The 21,090-nt window shown below is 47.9% G+C and overlaps 1 protein-coding gene across 15 annotated transcripts in view; it reads right to left on the bottom strand.

Moving 5' to 3' along the window:
* Positions 1-18,313, bottom strand: part of DOCK7 (dedicator of cytokinesis 7) — a 279,505-nt gene extending 261,192 nt beyond the window's left edge. For all 15 annotated transcript variants that reach the window (XM_068239352.1, XM_068239337.1, XM_068239340.1 and 12 more), the window contains exon 1: positions 18,198-18,313. In XM_068239352.1, coding sequence (XP_068095453.1) covers positions 18,198-18,235 — 38 coding nt within the window. In that variant the 5' untranslated portion in view covers positions 18,236-18,313. The remainder of the gene's footprint in view (positions 1-18,197) is intronic.
* Between the last annotated feature and the right edge of the window lie 2,777 nt (positions 18,314-21,090).

Below are 21,090 nucleotides of genomic sequence, written 5' to 3'. Positions count from 1 at the left end.
TGCAACCTGATCTGTGCTGGAGGCTGCAGAGCCCACCCAGCAGAGATCACAAAAAACAGCGCTGGTCCTTAAGGGGGGGTAAAGGCTGGGTCATTAAGTGGTTAAGGGGGCAGAGACCGCTGGTACGTAAGTGGTTAAGTCATGTGCACACTTCATATTTTCTTCAGTTGATATATGGGCAGATTAACCATGAGACCGAACTCTCTGTTTGAATCCGATCACAGTTGGATCTGTTTCCTGCCCATACACCAATCTCTGGTAGATTTCAGTTTCAAATTTGTCAGAAATCAGCCTTTTGCTAATGCCCAAAAATCAATAAAAAAAAAATTGATCTGGCAGATATGTTGTGGACCCGATTTTCCTCAGAATCGATAGAATTATCAAACCGGAAGGTTGAACGGCCCACAAAATCGCCTAATGTATGGTGACGTTAATGGCCCAATTCCACTGTACCTGAATGTCAAGAGCAAAACATTTGTACGGCGCTTTTCTACCATAGGACCTCAGCGGTTTCCCTCACGCGGTTTTCAGATACGGAATCACAGCTGATTGAAAGCAACACGCTGCTTCTGACTGGGGGGGAATTCTGTCTGCTGCAGTTTTCCCCACAACGCCTCCAAATCCATGCATGGCATGACTATAGCGATTCCAATTCGCATCAGCATGGGTGCCAAGTATGTTTCCACTGCACCCAAGTAATAAACCAGCCTAAACTATGTCCAATTGTCCCCAATCATTGCTCTTCTCCACTTCTAAATATGGCAGGCTGGATTGCCTCATCCTCAGTGTAAGGTTCCTCCCCGTGATGCCATTGGTGCAGCTCCCCTCTCTGTAGAAAAATTTTACACTGCATGGCACAGAGCTGAACAGCACATCTGTACAGCGTTAGTTCAAAAACCGCAGGCTGAAACAATCTTTACAGGCTAAAGAAAGGTAAATATTTACTGTAATCTGGGTAAGGAACTCACCAAAGGCATGTGAATGACCACTATTCCCTATGGCGGGCTATTCATGTGAACACACTGCACTAATGATTTCCGTACTCAGAATGCACACCGGAGATCAGAAGTAAAAAGACTCCAGACACATGAAGCCTAGATTTGGCCTAGGTATAAGTAACTAACAATACTATCAGGCAGACCATGGCACAACTGAATTTTACTAACACCAGAATGATTTATGGCCCTAGCTCACCGGCTCAGTTTTATCGTTTGTAACAGCTGAACATGTCATTACTCACACAATTGTCCGATTTCATCCAAGTGTTCCAGATAATTCAGTTTTGGAAAGTAAGTCACATGACCCAGAAACCTATGCACAAAGTATGCCAAGAGAGCGGGAGGGGCTTCCCCAGCACAGAGCTATCACCTGACTTCACCCACCTCCTTCCTCTGCTCCCTGCTGTGGAAAACTGGGGGGGGGGGGGGGTAGGGGGGTGACGTTTTACGCAGCACGCCTGGAGCCGAACGGCATCACTTGAAAGTGAGTTCAGGCGGTAAGCGGAGAAGTTGTGGCAGAGGTATCCATATGAGTGTTAAGCTGGTTTGTATATTGTTTTAGTATGAAAACTTTACATATGGAGGGATATGGAGGCTGCCATATTTACTTCCTTTTAAAGTGGACCCAAATTAAAAATACAAGATTTCAGAAATAAAATCTATTTTCTAAATTATAATAATAAATATAGCAGCCTTTTTTCAGCTGCATGGTGACAAATATAAAATATTTTACATTTATCGGGGGAACCCCTCCCTTCCTTTCAAATTGCCGGAATTTTTCCGGCAAACTGGTGGAGTAGATGGTGTCTGGCAATGGAGGAATTGCTAATGGCTGCCCCCAGTATAATCCTAGCTATGAAAAGAGAAAGGTGAAAAGCATGCACTGAAATGCTCATAGGTTTGAAGGAGTGTTTATTTATCTTTGTATGTGTCAGAGTGGTGCAACTAAATATTTTTAATTAAAAAAATGTTTGGTTTGGGTCCGCTTTAAGCAATACCCATTGCCTGGCAGTCCTGCTTATCCTCTGCCTCTAACACCTTTAGCCATAGACCCTGAACAAGCATGCAGCATATCAGGGGTTTCTGACATTATTGTTAGATGACAAGATTAGCTGCCTCTGTGCTATGCTCTGTGCTATATTGCTCTCTTAATGGTGACCTGCTTGCTGCATGGCAATTGCAACATTTATATCCAAGCTTCTACTAACACTGCTGGAGTGCATCAATGCTTATTCTATCTAGCTCTAGATGCCGGCGTGTGCATGCTGAGATGAGTGGTGAGTGAGGTGGATGTAGCGTGACGGGGTGGCCATCCCATGTGTTTTTTAGTATTTCACTATACATAGGAATATGTTTTGGATTAATACATTTTAAAACGATTATCACAATCAATAGTTGTTTCTGGTGATTGTCTGGGAGTGTACGCCCTGCCTGAAAGAAAAATATTTTCTGCCACTGCCACACTTTCTGAATAGTAAATTGTTGGTGGAGCGGCACTCCCAGGAAATTGATAGATTATCTGGTTTATTTCGAGTATCACTGTGTTTCCCCTGGCTAGTGTAGACCCAGTTAAGGAGGGGGTTAAGGGAGCCTCCTTCAGGAGACTCGGGGTACGCAGTGACCTCGTTGGTATTGTGACTTATTGATCGAGGATGCTACAGTGGGACGACCTGGTGACGCAGGTAGAGAGCGATTGCGCCCAGTCGGCGGGTGTTAGGGATGCCCAGCAGGGTTCAGGAAATTGGAACGTCTTTATGAAAGAAAGTCGAGATTATGGTGGAATATTAAATACAACAAAGAGTACATAGGGGACCACTTTAGTCCCCTCTGGCTCAGAATTCAGATCTTTCCCCACAGAAAGAATTTAAGTGCGGAGTTCAAAAGAAAGTGGGAGGCGAATTTTGAGAACTGCGCCCATGTATGTTTATCATTGATGACTGACCTGGATGAAGCAGATCTGGTGAGTCTTGATGAGGAGATCAATAAACTAGCGGCTGAGCTGAAGACACATTCCGATGATGAATTGTATAAAAAACGTAATGAACAACTAGAACTACATATAAAAAAATACAACAAAGATATTGTTTTTGTTCGGGATAAAAAACTGTTTAACGATCGTTTGGCGTACAAAACGGGGCAGGCCTATAGGTGGGACAGTTGACCTGCCCCCCCTAGGCCTCGCGGCCAACCATCAAAACCGAAACCGATTGATATCGGGGCGGAAGAATCTGACTCATCGGTGGTGAGTGTCAGCTCAGCCGCGTCGGAGTCAAGCCACAACTCAGAACCTAAAAAAAGTAGGTATCCAACTCGCCTTCAAGACAAAGTTAGAAAGACAGGAGGGAAACAACAGTCAAAATGTGGGGACGGAGTGGGGGTTGCAGGTGCGGGTTCGCAGTCCCAGCCCCATTCATCATCATCCTCAGCTCCTTTTTTATAACGGACGGGTGTAGGATTGGTGCAGCTGTGGGTGGATCATCTGATCCCCCTAGAGATACACCTAATAAACTTCAGGTCATTAACCTTACAGGAGAAACTCTACCCGAATCAGTGGAATGTCTACTGAGCAGGGGTTTGGGGTTCTGTCCACTTCAGCAGCTGGATAAATTTGATTTTATAGTTGACCTGCACCTTTTCTGTAGAAAACTTTTTCTTCAGTCAGTTGTAAAGAGGAAGGATTATACTATCATTCCAATAGGGCCCCCAGAAGTGAGTTTAACTCAGGGGGACAATGAGGCCCTTGAAGACCTCAACTTTTTGTACGAGATTGGTCAGACAGGGGCTGATGGTTCTTTGATGATGGATGGGGCTGCTGCTGTGGACAACATACATGCGCCCCGATACACGACAATCAACCAACAGTTTAGGAGCAGATCTACACGTTTTCCACCGTTGTCTGCTAATGTGGGCATTAGGTGTTTTATACGTGCGGTTGAGGGGGATATTGCAAGACTCGGTACACCGAATGAAGGGGGTTCCGAGTTAACAGGTAGTGACTGTGAGGCATATGACCTTTTGACTACAAGGACAGATTGGATTATTAAACCCTCCGATAAGGGGGGGAACGTAGTAGTAATGACAGCAGGTGATTATAAGACCATGTGCATGGACCTCCTCGGTCAGCGGGGCTGTTACACGAGGGTCTCGGCGTCGAGGGTCGAGAGGTGCCAGGGTGAACTTTTTTCTTTAATTGAGGGTGCACGGTTGAAGGGCATCATTGATGAGGAGGTGTCCTCCTTCTTGAGGGTTGCTGATCCCATCCTCCCAACATTCTATGCGTTGCCGAAAGTGCATAAACGTCTTCAGAGACCGCCTGGACGCCCGATAGTTTCGGGCAGAGGCGCTCTGACAGAGAAAATTAGCATCTATGTGGATAAGCATCTGCAACCCCATGTTCAGGGATTACCCTCCTTTATTAAGGATACAACACACCTTTTGAGGGTTCTGGAGGATGTTGTGGTCCCGCCTGGCACTCTCCTCGTATCCCTTGACGTCGAGTCCCTCTATTCGTGCATCCCCCATGACCTGGGGGTACGTGCGGTGGCGAATTTCTTGCGGGAGTTGGGGGTGCAGGATGCTGCGCATAATGGTTTCGTTCTGGACTTGTTGCATTTCTTGTTGACGAACAACATTTTCACCTTTGATGGGGACCGGTACCTCCAGGTGCAGGGGGCGGCAATGGGGACAACATGTGCCCCGTCGTACGCAAACCTGTACCTGGGGGACTGGGAGCGAGCGTTTTTTTCTGACGAGGGACTCTCTATGTACCTGTGCCACGTTTTGTCCTGGCACAGGCACATAGATGATATTTTGATACTGTGGACGGGCACCCCGACACAGGTGACGGATTTTGTGTCACTATTGAATCGGAACAATCTAAATTTGAAATTCACGGTGGAAGTACAATCTGTCTCTATCTCGTTTTTGGATATTCGCATCTCTATCATGCCTGAGGGCAATCTTGCCACGACATTGCATCGTAAAGAGACAGCTACCAATGCGCTATTGTGCGCAGATAGTTTTCACCCCCGGCATACGATCAGGGGCATACCGACGGGCCAGTATTTGAGGGCCCATCGGAACTGCTCTGATGACGTCTCATTTTTACACGAGGCCAATGATTTACGTGCCAGATTTAGAGAGAGAGGGTATAGTGATAGATGTCTACGCAAAGCCTTCAACAGAGCATGGCGAAGTAGGAGAGTGGATTTGTTGCAACCGCGTAAACGGGAGGCCGTGAGGAATGCGGGTCCTTTGCGTTTTTTGACCAGATATTGTGCGCAGCATCCTGCACTCAGGGGCATCTTAAATAGACACTGGTATTTGCTACAGAACGATCCGGTCGTGGGCCCTATGGTGTCATCTAAACCTGACCTCACTTTCCGCAGAGCAAGATCTCTGCGTGATGGACTTGTACGGAGCCACTTCACTGGTGTTAACCCCAAGAGACATTGTGTAACAGTGGGCACGTATACATGTGGGGGATGCGATTTCTGTCAATTTATTCAGGTAGGGAGGGCTTTTTCTTTGCCCTGCGGCAGGAGAGTCACACTGTCCCATTTTGCAAATTGCAAGACAATCCTAGTGGTGTATATATTGTTATGCCACTGTGGAGCATATTATGTGGGCAAAACAAAACGCCCACTAAGGGAACGTATATCTGAGCATATAAAAAATATTGAGAAGGGGGAGTTGGGCTCTCCTGTCGCGAGGCACAGTGCCCTTGAACACAATAGCCGCACCAACAGTGTCAGATTCATGGTGCTGGATCGCATCCACCCCACAATAAGAGGTGGTAATCCGGATAGACTTCTCCTACGCTGCGAATCACGCTGGATATACAACTTACAGGCTTGTGAGGCACCTGGCCTCAATGAGCAGACAAGCTTCGCCCATTTCCTGCCCATGTAGCGGTTCCTGTTTGGGCACTTTGGGGCCCTGAGATCTGGGGGTATTGCTCTGACATGCGCCGCTGGGTGCGTTCGTGGCAGTCCTCGATCATAGTTGCCTTATATAAACTATTGAGGGTTGATTGGGTTATGTACCCTTATGGTGTCTTCACAGATATCCTTTCTCCGCGTCGACACTTTGAGTAAGCTTTCATTTTGGACGTGTTTATTATCACAATCTCTGACAACACCAGTTAGCTGTACTGTTATATATGTGCTTTATGTGTCCGTGCGTATGGGTAACTGGGTAATTCCTAATACGGTGCGGTGGGCTATGGGTGGTGGGTGCGATTGGGACGGTCTTGGGGGTGGAGCCCGGTGTATATTAAGTAATGCTGTATTGGCTACATGTTGAGGCACTTGCATAGTGACGTGCTGTGCACCTCTTTGTGGCCTTTATTATCTAGTCTTTTGTTTATCTCCTTGTTGAGCGGAGTTCGCCGGGCACTCCTCCCCCCTTTCCGTCCCCTTCTGCTCCCTTTCCTCCCCTTACCTTGCAATGGTCCACGCTGCCGTGTATTCGCCTCCCAGTGCCCATGCGCACGTACGTACGCATTGATGACATGAATGGGCGGAAGCGTGCGTGCGTGTGATTGGCCGCAAGGGCAGATATTAGAGGAAGTTGTAGGCGAAGGTAGCCACGCCCCCTGAGAAAGCCGGAAGCCGGCGAAACGTCGGGGAAACTACCCGCCTGCATGGGACGCCACGCCGCCCCGCTCTCCACCCAGGCATCACTCTGAGACTTTTTGCCATCAGTCTCCTCCAGCGGCACCGCCTACCACTTCACACAGGGAGCAGGGGAAGGAGATCTTTGGGGAAGCCCCAGCATGCACAGGAGACCCACGCAGGACATACACTGTGGAATTTGTGGGACAGCCTGACGCCAGGACCAGCCAGGACCAGCACTTCATCCTTTACCCAGAGGCATGGTGAGATGAACTACGCTATGTTGAATATACCCTTTGAGGGACAATGTGATGGAGATGAGAAATCCATGCAGTCACTGTTGGTAGCATTTGGGTGAGATTTTCAAGCTGATTCGAAGGCAGTAGTGTGCGTGTGATAATCAGGCTGTCTAAAAAAACAGTTAACAGTATTTACCAGTGGAATCAATGTGAGACGTGGATCGCTGGACTGTTTTCCCTGCCTCTGTGCTATGCTCTGTGCTATATTGCTCTCTTAATGGTGACCTGCTTGCTGCATGGCAATTGCAACATTTATATCCAAGCTTCTACTAACACTGCTGGAGTGCATCAATGCTTATTCTATCTAGCTCTAGATGCCGGCGTGTGCATGCTGAGATGAGTGGTGAGTGAGGTGGATGTAGCGTGACGGGGTGGCCATCCCATGTGTTTTTTAGTATTTCACTATACATAGGAATATGTTTTGGATTAATAAATTTTGATATGATTATCACAATCAATAGTTGTTTCTGGTGATTGTCTGGGAGTGTACGCCCTGCCTGAAAGAAAAATATTTTCTGCCACTGCCACACTTTCTGAATAGTAAGATTAGCTGCATGCTTGTTTCTGGTGTTATTCAGACAATACTGGAGCCAAACAGACCAGCAGGGCTGTCAGGCAACTAGTATTGCTTAAAAGGAAATAAATATGGCAGCCTCCATATCCCTCTCACTTCAGTTGTCCTTTAAGCTAGGGAACACACTAGGCAGAAATGCTAGCATTTTTGCTGGTAATGCAGGTCTATGACCACATGTAAAAATACATATTTGCATTTTACATTGTAGGTTTTTGAAAACGCACAACTTGCTGAAAGATTTTCAAAAACACATGTAAAACGCACATAACGCATCTCAATGGAGACGTAGAGGAATGAGTTTCTGATTCTTTTTTCATTTCAAATATTTTACTGTATTTCATTCCATTGATCAGGTAAATTAATAAAACCGCATATGCGAAGCAGACCAAAAACGTAGCGAAAAATGAAATGCGCACAGTGCAGAAAATGCATAGTCTTCTGTACTGCCTAGTGTGCTTCCAGCCTCAAGCAACTTGCATACATACAGCTTGGAAATGGCAGCAAAAGCATTCCACTCCAAGCCATGTGGAATCTTCGTAAATTTGCTGGAAGTCCAAAACAAAAATAAAATCTCACTCACCATCTCATCTATTCAGAAAGTATAACAAAGCAGGGGATTGACACAAAGGTCAGGTAAGAAGCATTTTCCAAAAGTTCAGCGGTGGAAATGATCCCACAACCCCAGTAATATGCAAATTCTGGTTCTACAGTAAGTGAGGTTTTGCAAGAAAGGAACTGGAGCTTTGCAGGGGCAAATAGGATTTCAGAGCTGCCAAACGATTAACCAGCAACTGATGAATCACACTGTTACCGTAATTAATCAAGTCTGTGTTCTTGATGGACCTTAATTTGCCTATTTGAAATGTTCTGATCAGGTCTGGTCAGCACTCAGCAGTGGGAGTATGCATAGATGAATTAAAGTAACTATCAAAACCCAAGTGTTATACAATGACATTGTACAGATAATGTCTAAGCAGCTGTGTAAACATTTTCCAACTTTTCATGTTAAATATCAGAGGCAAAAACTTTAATTCATTGTGTGTAGGATTTAGCTCTATTGGGACAAATCGTTTGAAAAAGAGGTGGCTGCTTAAATGCACAGCCAGTGTTTTTTTGCATATCAGAAATAAAGAGTATTTTTCTCTGAGAAAAAAGAATGAAAAGCTAGCTGTGGTGTCAGGTTTCACAGACAATTACAAATGTTTATAACAAGTTACATTTCCTCTGCTCTCCGCAGACACTTCAGTCAGAGACACAGGAGGCTGCTGAGAGCTTTCTCTCACACACAGGATTAACAGATGTACTGTGAGGGAATTCCTCCTCCCCTCATGGTTCACTCAGCCTCGGATTTGGCATCAGTTAAGAGTGAAAGGAATTTGATACAGTAAACAAAAAAAATAAGCAAGTGAAATGTACACATTATTTACCAGCACTTCAATCCCAGGTTAAAAAAAATTCGACAGATGTAAAGATGTAACAGGGCTCTAGGCAAGGCAGTAGATTTGGGACCCCTTGTGGTCCTTTAAATATACTGAAGTGGAGAGGTCAGAGAAGGAGGCAGGTGGGCCCCTTGACACCCACTAGGCCCCAAGCACCTCCCTAGGTTGCGTGGTGGATGATCCTGCTCTGGTACTATGCATATACTTCTCATCTCTAGCTTCCTTTTAGCCAGCGTTTTTCAACCGGTGTGCCGCGGCACACTAGTGTGCCGCGGGATGTTGCCTGGTGTGCCGTACAGGTCTGGCCTCTCGCCAGACCTGTACCTACTGTAGGGCGCAGGAGGGGGGAAGCAGCGCTAGAAGGAGGGGCAGTGGAGGCAGCGGGGAAATATCCCCCCTCCCTCACCTGGGACCCCTCCTTCTGCCTCTTTCCCCCTTCATTTAGCGGTGGCAAGTGCGGGCTCAGCGGCGGGGAGGCATGCGGAGAATTACTCACCACTTCCGCGTTCCAAGCGCCGGCAGCGTCATGTTGTCAGATCTCCACCTTCAATGCCGCCCACTGTGCTTCCTGATTAGCGGAAGCACAGTGGGCGGCATTGAAGGCGGAGATGTGTGACGACATGACGTTGCCGGCGCTTAGAACGTGGAAGTGGTGAGTAATTCTGCGCATGTCTCCTCGCCGCCGAGCCCGCACTTGCCACCGCTAAATGGAGGGGGAGAGAGGCAGAAGGAGGGGTCCCAGGTGAGGGAGGGGGGGGGAAATTTCCCCCCTCCCCACCGCTGCCTCCACTGACCCTCCTTCTAGCGCTGCTTCCCTCCTCCTGGGCATCTATACTGGGGGGGAACTGTACTAGCTATACTGGGGGCAACTAAACTACCTACACTGGGGGCAACTAAACTACCTACACTGGGGGCAACTAAACTACCTACACTGGGGGCAACTAAACTACCTACACTGGGCACTATACTGGGGCACTACCTACCTATACTGGGCACTATGCTAGCTATACTGGGCACTATGCTAGCTATACTGGGCACCATGCTAGCTATACTGGGCACCATGCTAGCTATACTGGGCACCATGCTAGCTATACTGGGCACCATGCTAGCTATACTGGGCACCATGCTAGCTATACTGGGCACCACGCTAGCTATACTGGGCACCACGCTAGCTATACTGGGCACCATGCTAGCTATACTGGGCACCATGCTAGCTATACTGGGCACTACCTATCCATACTGGGACTATACTAGCTATACTGGGGCACTATACTAGCTATACTGGGGCACTATACTGGGGTAACTATACTAACCATACTGGGGCAACTAAACTCCCTATACTGGGGCAACTATGCTAGCTATGCTTCTAAGCCATGCAGGAAAAGTTATACAACTTTCATTACTGGATTTAATACATACTCTGCTGGGGAGGATCTGGGTGATGCATTATAATACAGCTGGCTAAAGAGGTAATATATGATTGAATACAATGTGAGGTAACCATACAGTGATTCAGTAGGGCTTGGGGCTGTATACTAATTCAAGTGTATCCGGGTGTGGTGGTGATCAGTGAATATATGGTATGGCAGGGATACAATCTATGATACCCCTAGTACTGCTCTATTAGGGTGTGGTGGCAATACATGGTAATATCCTAGGATGACTGTCTTAACTTCAACTTGGCAGTTTCTTTTGTTTTACAATAAGCATCAACTCTCCTGGTTTGAACCAGAACTTTGCTCAGGGCCAGTAAAAATAGGAAGATTAATGATCAGAGTAATGGGATGATTCCTGGTGGTTGAGATTCCAACCGCCAAGGTTCTGCAATGAGAGAGACCAGGGCCCATATGCAATTCACTTTTTCTCCTTAGTTTTCACCTAGGTGATATTTTTAAACTTGGCAATAAAATGCCTTTGAAGCCACCAGAAAGCAAGAAAATACTCAAAATTATTTTGATAGTACTTTTTCACCTACTTTTTGGTACTTTTTTAGTTGGAAAGTGCTGCAAAGTTATTTAAAATTGAAGATGAAAAATTATCTCCTATGAGAAAACTCAGGTGAAAAAGAGAATTGCATTTGGCCCCAGGAGCCCGATGGTGCAGTACCGTTAGGTAAAACTGGTATGATTAGGATAGTAAGATATACTCACAAGGTGGGTTGCACTCCTGCAACCATTGACCGAGCCTACGAGAAATTAACCGTTCCCGTTCGGTATCCCAGATGTGCTTGGTGGGTGCTGGTTGGTCACTGGTGGTCTACCATATACTACCCCAAAAGGGTTGGACTACTACTGAGAGAACTTGTTGGAGGTGCCCAGAATATAACTATCTTAAATCATAAGTTATAAGTGTAATAAGGTCTTACCTCCATAAAATGGACAAACCATATGGGTAAAAGTTTTAATGATGCACAGAAAAAGACAACACGTTTCACGGGTACTGGCCCGCTTCCTCACCGGTATTAGGTCATCAGTATAGGAGCGGTAACATGCTTTATTTCAGTCAGCAAGATCGCTGACTGATACACAGGCACTTGGTTATTGACCTGAGGAATCGGGCCAGTACCAATGAAACGCTTTGTCTTTTTTGTGCATCATTAAAAAACTTTTACCCATATGGTTTGTCTATTTATGGAGGTAAGAACTAATTACTCCTTATGATTTAAGATGGTTATATTCTGGGCGCCTCCAACAAGTTCTCTCAATGATCAGAGTACCTCCAGTGAAATATAAATGAAAGTTAACGTAATCCTCGTAGTCCCCTAACACGGGATCAATTAAATGGTTAAATATCTTGGCACTAGGACTAGTTTAGTGGACCCAGCTGGAAACCTCATAGGGAAATTCAGCTAATGCGATTGGGTGGACGGCTCCGTCTCTAGGGTTTCCAATAGGCTGTAGGAAACCACACCCACACTATTTGGCCAATCAAAACACTGTGCTATGGTTAGGGTTCTGTAACTGGAGAACAGTTCCCTATGAGGTTTCCTGCTGGGTACCCTAAAGAAGACTAGTGCCAATAACTCACCCGTTCGTTGTGAAATGGACATCAATCTTAAAGTGAACCTCCGGACTAAAAATCTACTCGGCAGCACTGAAAAGGCTCGGTGTTTCTTTAACAGTTTCACAGCATCAGAACTTTGTGTTTCTTACCAAAGCATCATTTTTAGCTGCATTTTTAGCTAAGCTCCACCCATCAAAGAAAACTGCCCGGGCTTTTTTTCCCTGATGCTGTGCAAAGCATTATGGGATTTCCTATGTTGTTATTCACGTTGCCTAGCAACTGGGAGGGGTGATCAGCACACAGGACAGTTGGAACTGTGTCTCATGCTCTCTGTCAGCTCCTTTCAACCAAAAAGATGGCTGCCGTCATGAAATCAAACATTTGTCTGTTCTTTTAAAACAGGGTGGATAAGAGATTATATTACCTATCTATTTTAATTAACATAACTAATGTAACTTAATGACAGTATGGTTGTTTAGGCTGAAGTTCCTCTTTAAACACCCCCTATCCCCTGCTGCAAAATTGCCATGGCATTTTTTCCCCAAAGCCTCGCTGAGAAGTCCAGTGTTCTGTGACAGCCCCCACCTGTGTTGCCATGCTTGTTCCTGGTGTGATTCAGACACTACTACAGCCAAGTAGATAAGCAGGGCTGGCAGGAAAATGGCATTGTTTAGAAAGAATTAAATATGGCAGCCTTCATATACTTCAGTTGTGCTTTAAAGGGATCCTGAGGTGAGAGTGATATGGAGGCTACCATATTTTTTTACGTACATTTCACGGTGAACAGGAAAGTTATTTACCCATTAAATTGCCGATCCTGTGTTTGGGGGACTACGGGCTACAATGAGGATTACCTTAAAGTGAACCTAAAGTCCCCAAAAAAAAACGAGATGAACTCACCTGGGGCTTCCCTCAGCCCCCAGCAGACGATCGGTGCCCTCGCAGCTCCGCTCCGATGCCTCTGGACCCGCCGGCGAGCACTTCCGGTTTGGCCGTCACCGGCCGACAGGCATGGGAACGCGAGTGATTGTTCGCGTTCCCAGCCTGTATATCGCCCCCTATGCTGCTATTGCGACCTCCTGGCCGCAATAGCAGCATAGGGGGCGATATACAGGCTGGGAACACGAACAATCACTCGCGTTCCCATGCCTGTCGGCCGGTGACGGCCAAACCGGAAGTGCTCGCCGGCGGGTCCAGAGGCATCGGAGCGGAGCTGCGAGGGCACCGATCGTCTGCTGGGGGCTGAGGGAAGCCCCAGGTGAGTTCATCTCGTTTTTTTGGGGGGACTTTAGGTTCACTTTAACTATAATGTATATGTCACCGGAGGTAGTCATTAATAGATGACAGCGGATCATTAGCCGGCCAGATCTGTTTGGCCCCATGCAAAGTTATGGACCAGACCAGAGGAATGCTGTGGGTATATTAGTGCTCCAAATATAAAATCTCAGAACATCTTTAGGATGCGTACACACATCCAGTTTTACCACTTTAATATAATGAGAGGTTACTTACACCTTTTGTTAATAGTATTAAAGGGAGCCAGAGATGAACGTTTCACACAAAATAAACATATCAGTCGATAGCTTGTAAAGAATAAATGCTCTACCTGATAATTTCGCCACTCTGGTGTGCCTTTTTTAGTGTTTTTTATACAATATTGCTCCAGGAAAAATCAAATATGGCCGCCGCCTCATATCCCATTCCCTTCTGCTTCCGGGTTATGAGTTGTTCTGGATGTGCTGTCTAGGCTATATGAAACTAGGCTGCTGCAGCCTTTCATCTGTGTGCTTTCATTTTGGTATGATGTGCAGCTGCCTGTAGGAAGTGTCTCTCATAGGAATGAAACTGCAGTCATCATCAGTATCTAGTGCACACAGAGCACACAGGGATCATATTGCAGCCACACTTGTCTGTTTCAGAGCTTCTCTCTCAGCAGCAGCAGCCCTTCCCATCACAGCTCTCAGTATGCAAAGCAGGAAATCTGAGCCAGGAGGTGGCAGGCTCGGCCTTGAAAAGACTCCACAGAAGAGTGACTCAGCTATAACGATTCCAGGTCAAACCTAGACTGAGCCAGTCGGGTATTCTTATCACAGCTGCTAATAGACTAATTAAGCAGATAAGATTGAAACTAAAAGCAGGGTAGGTGTTTACTGTCATGTTCCTACTGATAAATGTAATAAAATACATGAGGGTGCTTCATCTCTGGTTCTCTTTAAAAATATGTTGGCCCTCATGGTACAAAGAAGTGGTAAAATTGGCCAATCAAAATCGGATGTGCGTTCCAGGGTTGAGGAGTTGGTACAAAAATGATCCAAATCCTCGGTTTATGAAACCACTGACTCCGGGTACCCAAAATTGCTCCGACTCCTTGACTCCACAGCCCTGGTGCATACACATCCTTAGTGCCGACATGTAAAATAGCTGGACCTGGGAGACCATATATGAATATATCAGGGTGTGTGGGAAATCTATCACTATTTATAAACATTGTATGCAGGAATGGGAAGATTGTATGATAATACTGCAACTGTATGCAAATATCAGGGTGTTATTAGTATACAATTATATATGATGGCGCAGCGGTATCTGTTAAAACACAGGCCAGGGGGTAGCCTACTGTAGCCAGCTTGGCGCTACTCTACTTAGGAGACCCAGTAGAAAATCTCATAGGGAAATTCCACTAACGTGACTGGGTGAACGGCACCCTCTCGAACTACTAGGTTGTTAATAGGTTGTAGCGGTAAAAAGGTTTCTGTACCGTGTTAGCCAAACAAATTAGGTAGGCAGAAAAAAATCAAAGTCTTGTAAAATGTAACTTTATCAGTTAGCCATTAAAAGGTTACTTTTACAAGACTGTTTTTTTTCTACCAATATAATAGGTTGTAGGAAACTACACCCACACTATTTGGCCAAACAACGCTTTGTGCTGTAAGAGGGTGCTGTGATTGGAGAACTGTTCCCTATGAGGTTTCCTGCTGGGTCCCTTAAAGCAGTGTTTTTCAACCAGTGTTCCGCAGCACACTAGTGTGCCGCGGAACGTTGCCTGGTGTGCCGTCCTCTTCTCCCCCTCCCGCCCGTGCCGCCGCTGTTATTAGCATAGCAGCGGCCGCTCTCCCCTCTCCGGCGCCTGTATATTCTAGCAGCGTATCTCCGGCTGCTCTGTCTGTGTGATGCGGAAGGAGGGAGGGCTCGGTTCCCATAGTAACGGCGATACATATCGCCGTTACAGGAAGCCGCTGCCCGGATGCTTCCTTCCGCATCACACAGACAGAGCAGCCGGAGATACGCTGCTAGAATATACACGCGCTGGAGAGGGGAGAGCGGCAGCTGTTAAGGTAATAACAGCGTTGGCCGTGGGGACGGGCGGGAGGCACTATACTGGCTATCCTGGGGCACTATACTAGCTATACTGGGGCACTATTCTGGCTATACTGGGGCACTATACTAGCTATACTGGGGCACTATACTGGGGTACTATTCTGGCTATACTGGGGCACTATACTAGCTATACTGGGGGGCTATACTGGGGCACTATGCTGGCTATACTGGGGCACTATTCTGGCTATACTGGGGCACTATTCTGGCTATACTGGGGCACTATTCTGGCTATACTGGGGCACTATACTGGGGGGCTATACTGGGGCACTATACTAGCTATACTGGGGGGCTATACTGGGGCACTATGCTGGCTATACTGGGGCACTATACTAGCTATACTGGGGCACTATGCTGGCTATACTGGGGCACTATGCTGGCTATACTGGGGCACTATGCTGGCTATACTGGGGCACTATACTGGGGCACTATGCTGGCTATACTGGGGCACTATTCTGGCTATACTGGGGCACTATGCTGGCTATACTGGGGCACTATGCTGGCTATACTGGGGCACTATGCTGGCTATACTGGGGCACTATGCTGGCTATACTGGGGCACTATACTGGCTATACTGAGGCAACTAAACTCCCTACACTGGGGCAACTATGCTAGCTATGCAGCCGCAACTCCATGAGCACAGGTGAACACCCAGTTCTAAAACAAGAGAAGGGGATACCCAGTTCTGAGGCAGGGACAAGGGGGGCACCCAGTTCTGAGGCAGGGACAAGGGGGGCACCCAGTTCTGAGGCAGGGACAAGGGGGGCACCCAGTTCTGAGGCAGGGACAAGGGGGGCACCCAGTTCTGAGGCAGGGAGAGGGCGGCACCCAGTTCTGAGGCAGGGAGAGGGCGGCACCCAGTTCTGAGGCAGGGAGAGGGCGGCACCCAGTTCTGAGGCAGGGAGAGGGCGGCACCCAGTTCTGAGGCAGGGAGAGGGCGGCACCCAGTTCTGAGGCAGGGAGAGGGGGGCACCCAGTTCTGAGGCAGGGAGAGGGGGGCACCCAGTAGAGATGGGAAGTTCGGATCTTTTCAATGATCCGGATGATTCGAATCGGATCATTGAAGAGATCCGGATCTTTGATTCGAATCTCGGATCATTTTACTACCGGAAGCATTCGGGGGTGAAATGAACAGCAGGACAGGTCTGTGGACAGGAGAAGGGGAGGGAGTGGACACACAGAGAAGGGGAGAAGATGGACAGAGGGCAGGGAGTGGACAGAGAAGGGAGGAGGGACGAGCAGAGAGCAGAAATGTTTGCACGTAATACCCACATGCTGAAGTCATATGCTTTACATATATTTCACCTATATGTTCATCTGTACACTTTGAAAGAAAAGGTCGCACAGTGAAAGAAAGCATTCCCAGAAGATAAGTGCAGCTGTTTAGTGCCGAGTGCAGGAGGATTATATTGCCTTTCAATCACACTGTCTGCAAAGTTACTGAGCTGTGCTGAGCTGAGACAAAAGTTTCCAATGTGTTTACTGTGCACAACTACAGAACAGACAGCCTATAATGAGCAGCACATTGCAGCCAGTATGTGTGCTCTACACATATCTGGCAGTAGCACCCATGTCCCCTCTCTCTCATCTACCTGACTCCCCGCAAGGCTGCCTCCCATACAACAGAGCGATCCATCTCAGCTCTGCTTCCAGGACCCCGCTGCCCGCTGAGAGGGGGCGTGTCGCTCCTGGCCCCGCCCCTTTTGCGATCCGAATCACTCATTTTGATGATTCGGATGATCGACTCATAAAATAGATTCGGATCAAAGATCCGAATCGTTCATGATCCGGACAACACTAGCACCCAGTTCTGAGGCAGGAAGAGGGCGGCACCCAGTTCTGAGACAGGGGGAGGGCGGCACCCAGTTCTGAGGCAGGGGGAGGGCGGCACCCAGTTCTGAGGCAGGGGGAGGGCGGCACCCAATTCTGAGGCAGGGGGACACCCAGTTCTGAGGCACGGGGACACCCAGTTCTGAGGCACGGGGACACCCAGTTCTGAGGCACGGGGACACCCAGTTCTGAGGCACGGGGACACCCAGTTCTGAGGCACGGGGACACCCAGTTCTGAGGCACGGGGACACCCAGTTCTGAGGCAGGGGGAGAGGGGCACCCAGTTCTGAGGCAGGGGGAGAGGGGCACCCAGTTCTGAGGCAGGGGGAGAGGGGCACCCAGTTCTGAGGCAGGGGGAGAGGGGCACCCAGTTCTGAGGCGGGGGGAGAGGGGCACCCAGTTCTGAGGCGGGGGGAGAGGGGCACCCAGTTCTGAGGCGGGGGGAGAGGGGGCCACCCAAATCTGAGGCAGGGAGAGGGGGAAACCCAGTTCTGAGGCAGGTAGAGGGGGACACCCAGATCTGAGGAACGGAGAGGGGGACACCCAGATCTGAGGAACGGAGAGGGGGACACCCAGATCTGAGGAACGGAGAGGGGGACACCCAGATCTGAGGAACGGAGAGGGGGACACCCAGATCTGAGGAACGGAGAGGGGGACACCCAGATCTGAGGAACGGAGAGGGGGACACCCAGATCTGAGGAACGGAGAGGGGGACACCCAGCACTGTGGTATGAGAGACAATGTGAGATGGGGGATACCCAGCACTGGGGGAAGGGGACTCATTGCCCAGCAATGTGAGATGGGAGAGAGAACATCCAGCAATGTGGGATGGGAACCTAGAGGCAGGAAGAGAAGGAACACCCGGCACTGTGTGTGAAGCAGTAAAAGTGGGACCCTCAGTACTGTGTGCAGGGCGCTCGCAGGGTCCAGACAGGAGACCCTCGGCTCCATACAAAGGGATAGGAGCGGCCCACCAGCACTGGACGGAATGGAGACAAGGCTGGAAGGCCCCCGGGTTTGTCGCACTGCCTTCCGCGCACTGGAGCAGAGGAGCGGCCGGTTACCTGCTTATCTTCTGGGCGAAGGCCCGGCGCTCCGCCATCTCCGCCTCTCCCAGCAGCTCCCGGAGGAGGACAGTGCGCCGCCACACCCGGGAATACGGCCGCCCCAATCCCTCTACTAGCGGCGCACCGGGGGAGGAGCCGGGAGCCCACCACTATTCCATGCAGCGCTCCCCCTGGCTGTGCCCATCCATAGACCTATACTGGCTGTACTGCTGAAGAGACCACTGATAGAGACACCCTCATATAATACTACTGTAGTTATTATTAAAGATTTGTATCCAGGTCCAATAATAAATGCAAGGAAAGAACTTACTTTCCCTACTTTTTGGAAGAGGATGAACTTTTTGCACTCTGTCCCTGTTACTATGTGTCGTGCATAGCTCCCAACTGTCCCACTTTGGGTGCCCTTTCCCTCTTTCCTCTTCATTTGTCCCTCTTTCTATGTAAATATATGTATTTCTCTACTAAAAATGTGTTTGATTTGCTCTGAACTTTATTCCCATCCTTTAACTTGATATATTACTAATTTTAAAATGTTAATATGAAGGAAAATGAACCAAGATAGAAAGGACCAGTGTGGTCTGAATTATAAAACATCATCTTTTTCTTATGAAAATGATATGCGTGACTGACTAGGGGTGTGATGGGGTCATGATCAAGGGTGTGGCAGGGCGTGGCTTAAGTGTCCCTCTTTCTCATCTCAAAAAGTTGGGAGGTATGGTAGTGTGCAGGATGTAAACTCAGTAAAAAGAGCAGCAAAGTGATTTCTACTAGAATTTCACTTTTTTTTGCAAGATCTAGCAGCTTCAAATTTTTGTTTTGGGCCCTTTCATACCAATTCAGTCTCATTGCGATCAGATCGTAACGTAGCGGAAAAGTCGCACCACATGTTGCTGCAGTGTGACCATACAGTGAGGCATACAGTATAATGAAAGTATGCCTCACTGGCTCTCAAAACACGTGTTACCCAGTTAACGCGCAGTGTCGCACTCAGTGTGTAACATCCCCATAGAAATGTCATCGCACAGCGATGTGTTGATATTGTCCGGACTCTGTGTGGAAGGGCCTGTAGGCTAGAGTCACAGTGGTTGCTGTGTTGCGTTCCCTGTAAGAAGGGATGCAACGGAAGAGTCGCATCAAATGATATACACAGGTTGCGTCACATGCAGTGAAACATACAGTCAATGAAAAGTATGCTTCACCGTCACATGCAGTGCATTGGCAGTGCGATTCTGTGCTTTAAAATGCCTCCTTTGCATCACCTGTGGGGGCTGGAACCCACTAGAGCGATTTTTTTGAGCATTTAGGGAGCGCTTTAAATCGCTAGAACTTTCCCTAAACGCTCTGCCAATGTAAATAAATGTAACAAATTCCAAAGTAGCGATTGCGATTAGCAAAATCGCAACCGCAGGACATGCAGCCTTCAAACAAGCTCTCAAGACTCACCACTTCACACTCGCATACCCCCCTACACCAGCACCATAATATGTTCTGTTAATGGTTCTGTTACCAATGGCTCGATTAGATGGATAAAGAGAGATAATATCAAACATGTTCGATCACTAGTCGTTCGTTTCTGGGGTCTATTAATCGAAACTATAATGAGATTATGACTATTTTCACATACGTTTTCAACACTCGATTCGTTTACCGGACGAATCGAAGGCTAAAACGAAGGCAAAAACGAAACGTGTATTCCCAGCATAAGACACCCTCTCAAAAGATGCACCTATTGTCTCCACCCCTACCCTTTAGATTGTAAGGCCCGGTTCACACTTGCGGTGGCCCTCCGGAATCGCCGTGCCGGAGCCGCACCGCCTGCAGAACGGACGGAACGGACGCACGGCATAGCAATTAAAGCCTATGCGTCCGTTCACATGGGTCCGTTCTGCAGAACCGGAGCCGGACCGGATCCGGGCCGGATCCGGACTCCGGCCTCCGTTCCAACATGCGCTATTTTTTCATCCGGCCCCTCCGGCAGCCGTATCCGGGGCGGAGCCGGACTGCACCATCCGGCCAATACAAACAAATGGGAACCGGAGGCCGCACAACACACTGGCTGAGAAATCCGGATGTTCTACCCCACTTCCTATGCGGATTGTTGCGGCGATATTGGCTGGGGACACATGGGCAAGCATTTCGGAGTGGAGCAGCACGAGCTGGAGGTGTTGGCAGGATGTTGGCAGCATGTCGGAGGTGGAGGTGAGTGCTAAACAGCAGAGGGCCTGATTCCACAGGTCCCCCTTCTGCTGACCTCCCAGACCCCAACATTTTTTTTTTTTTTTTACGTTACTTTGCCAAACGGATCCGGATCGCATCCTGATTACCACCTGATGCAACCTGACCGGATCCGGATCGGATCCGGATCAGAACCGTACGGTTCCGATCCGGATCCGGTCCGGTCATCCGGTCCGTTTGGCAAACAACCGCTAATGTGAACCGGGCCTAAGCCTCTGGCAGGGCCCTCCTCCCTAGTGTTTCCAGCTTGATTATGCAATCTTACTGACAATCACCCCTCTTGTGGACTAGAACAGTCTCTATTTTGACCTATGACACTGTATTGTTATCAAATCATTTGCATGATCTTGTTTTGTTGGGAGTTTCCTGTATGTGTTCTACCTTGTATGTTAACCCATTTATCTATTGTGCAGCGCTGCGTAATATGTTGGTGTTTTATAAATACAATAAATAATAATAATAATAATTATAATAATGCAGCATTTTGGAAGCGTTTGCGCTTCAATGTAATGCATTGAAGCGCTGGCAAATCACTCATGAATCGCTACACATAGCGATTTGAGTGCGATTGCAAGCTGTAATAAAATTCTGATACATTGAAAGGACCAATCAGAATTAAAATCGCTAATCGCAAATCGCTACACAATCGCTGGCA

This window comes from Hyperolius riggenbachi, chromosome 6 (assembly GCF_040937935.1).
Source record: "Hyperolius riggenbachi isolate aHypRig1 chromosome 6, aHypRig1.pri, whole genome shotgun sequence".
Classification (NCBI taxonomy): domain Eukaryota; kingdom Metazoa; phylum Chordata; class Amphibia; order Anura; family Hyperoliidae; genus Hyperolius; species Hyperolius riggenbachi.
The sequence above is the reverse complement of the archived record's forward strand: the minus strand, read 5'-3'. Positions and strand labels throughout refer to the sequence as shown.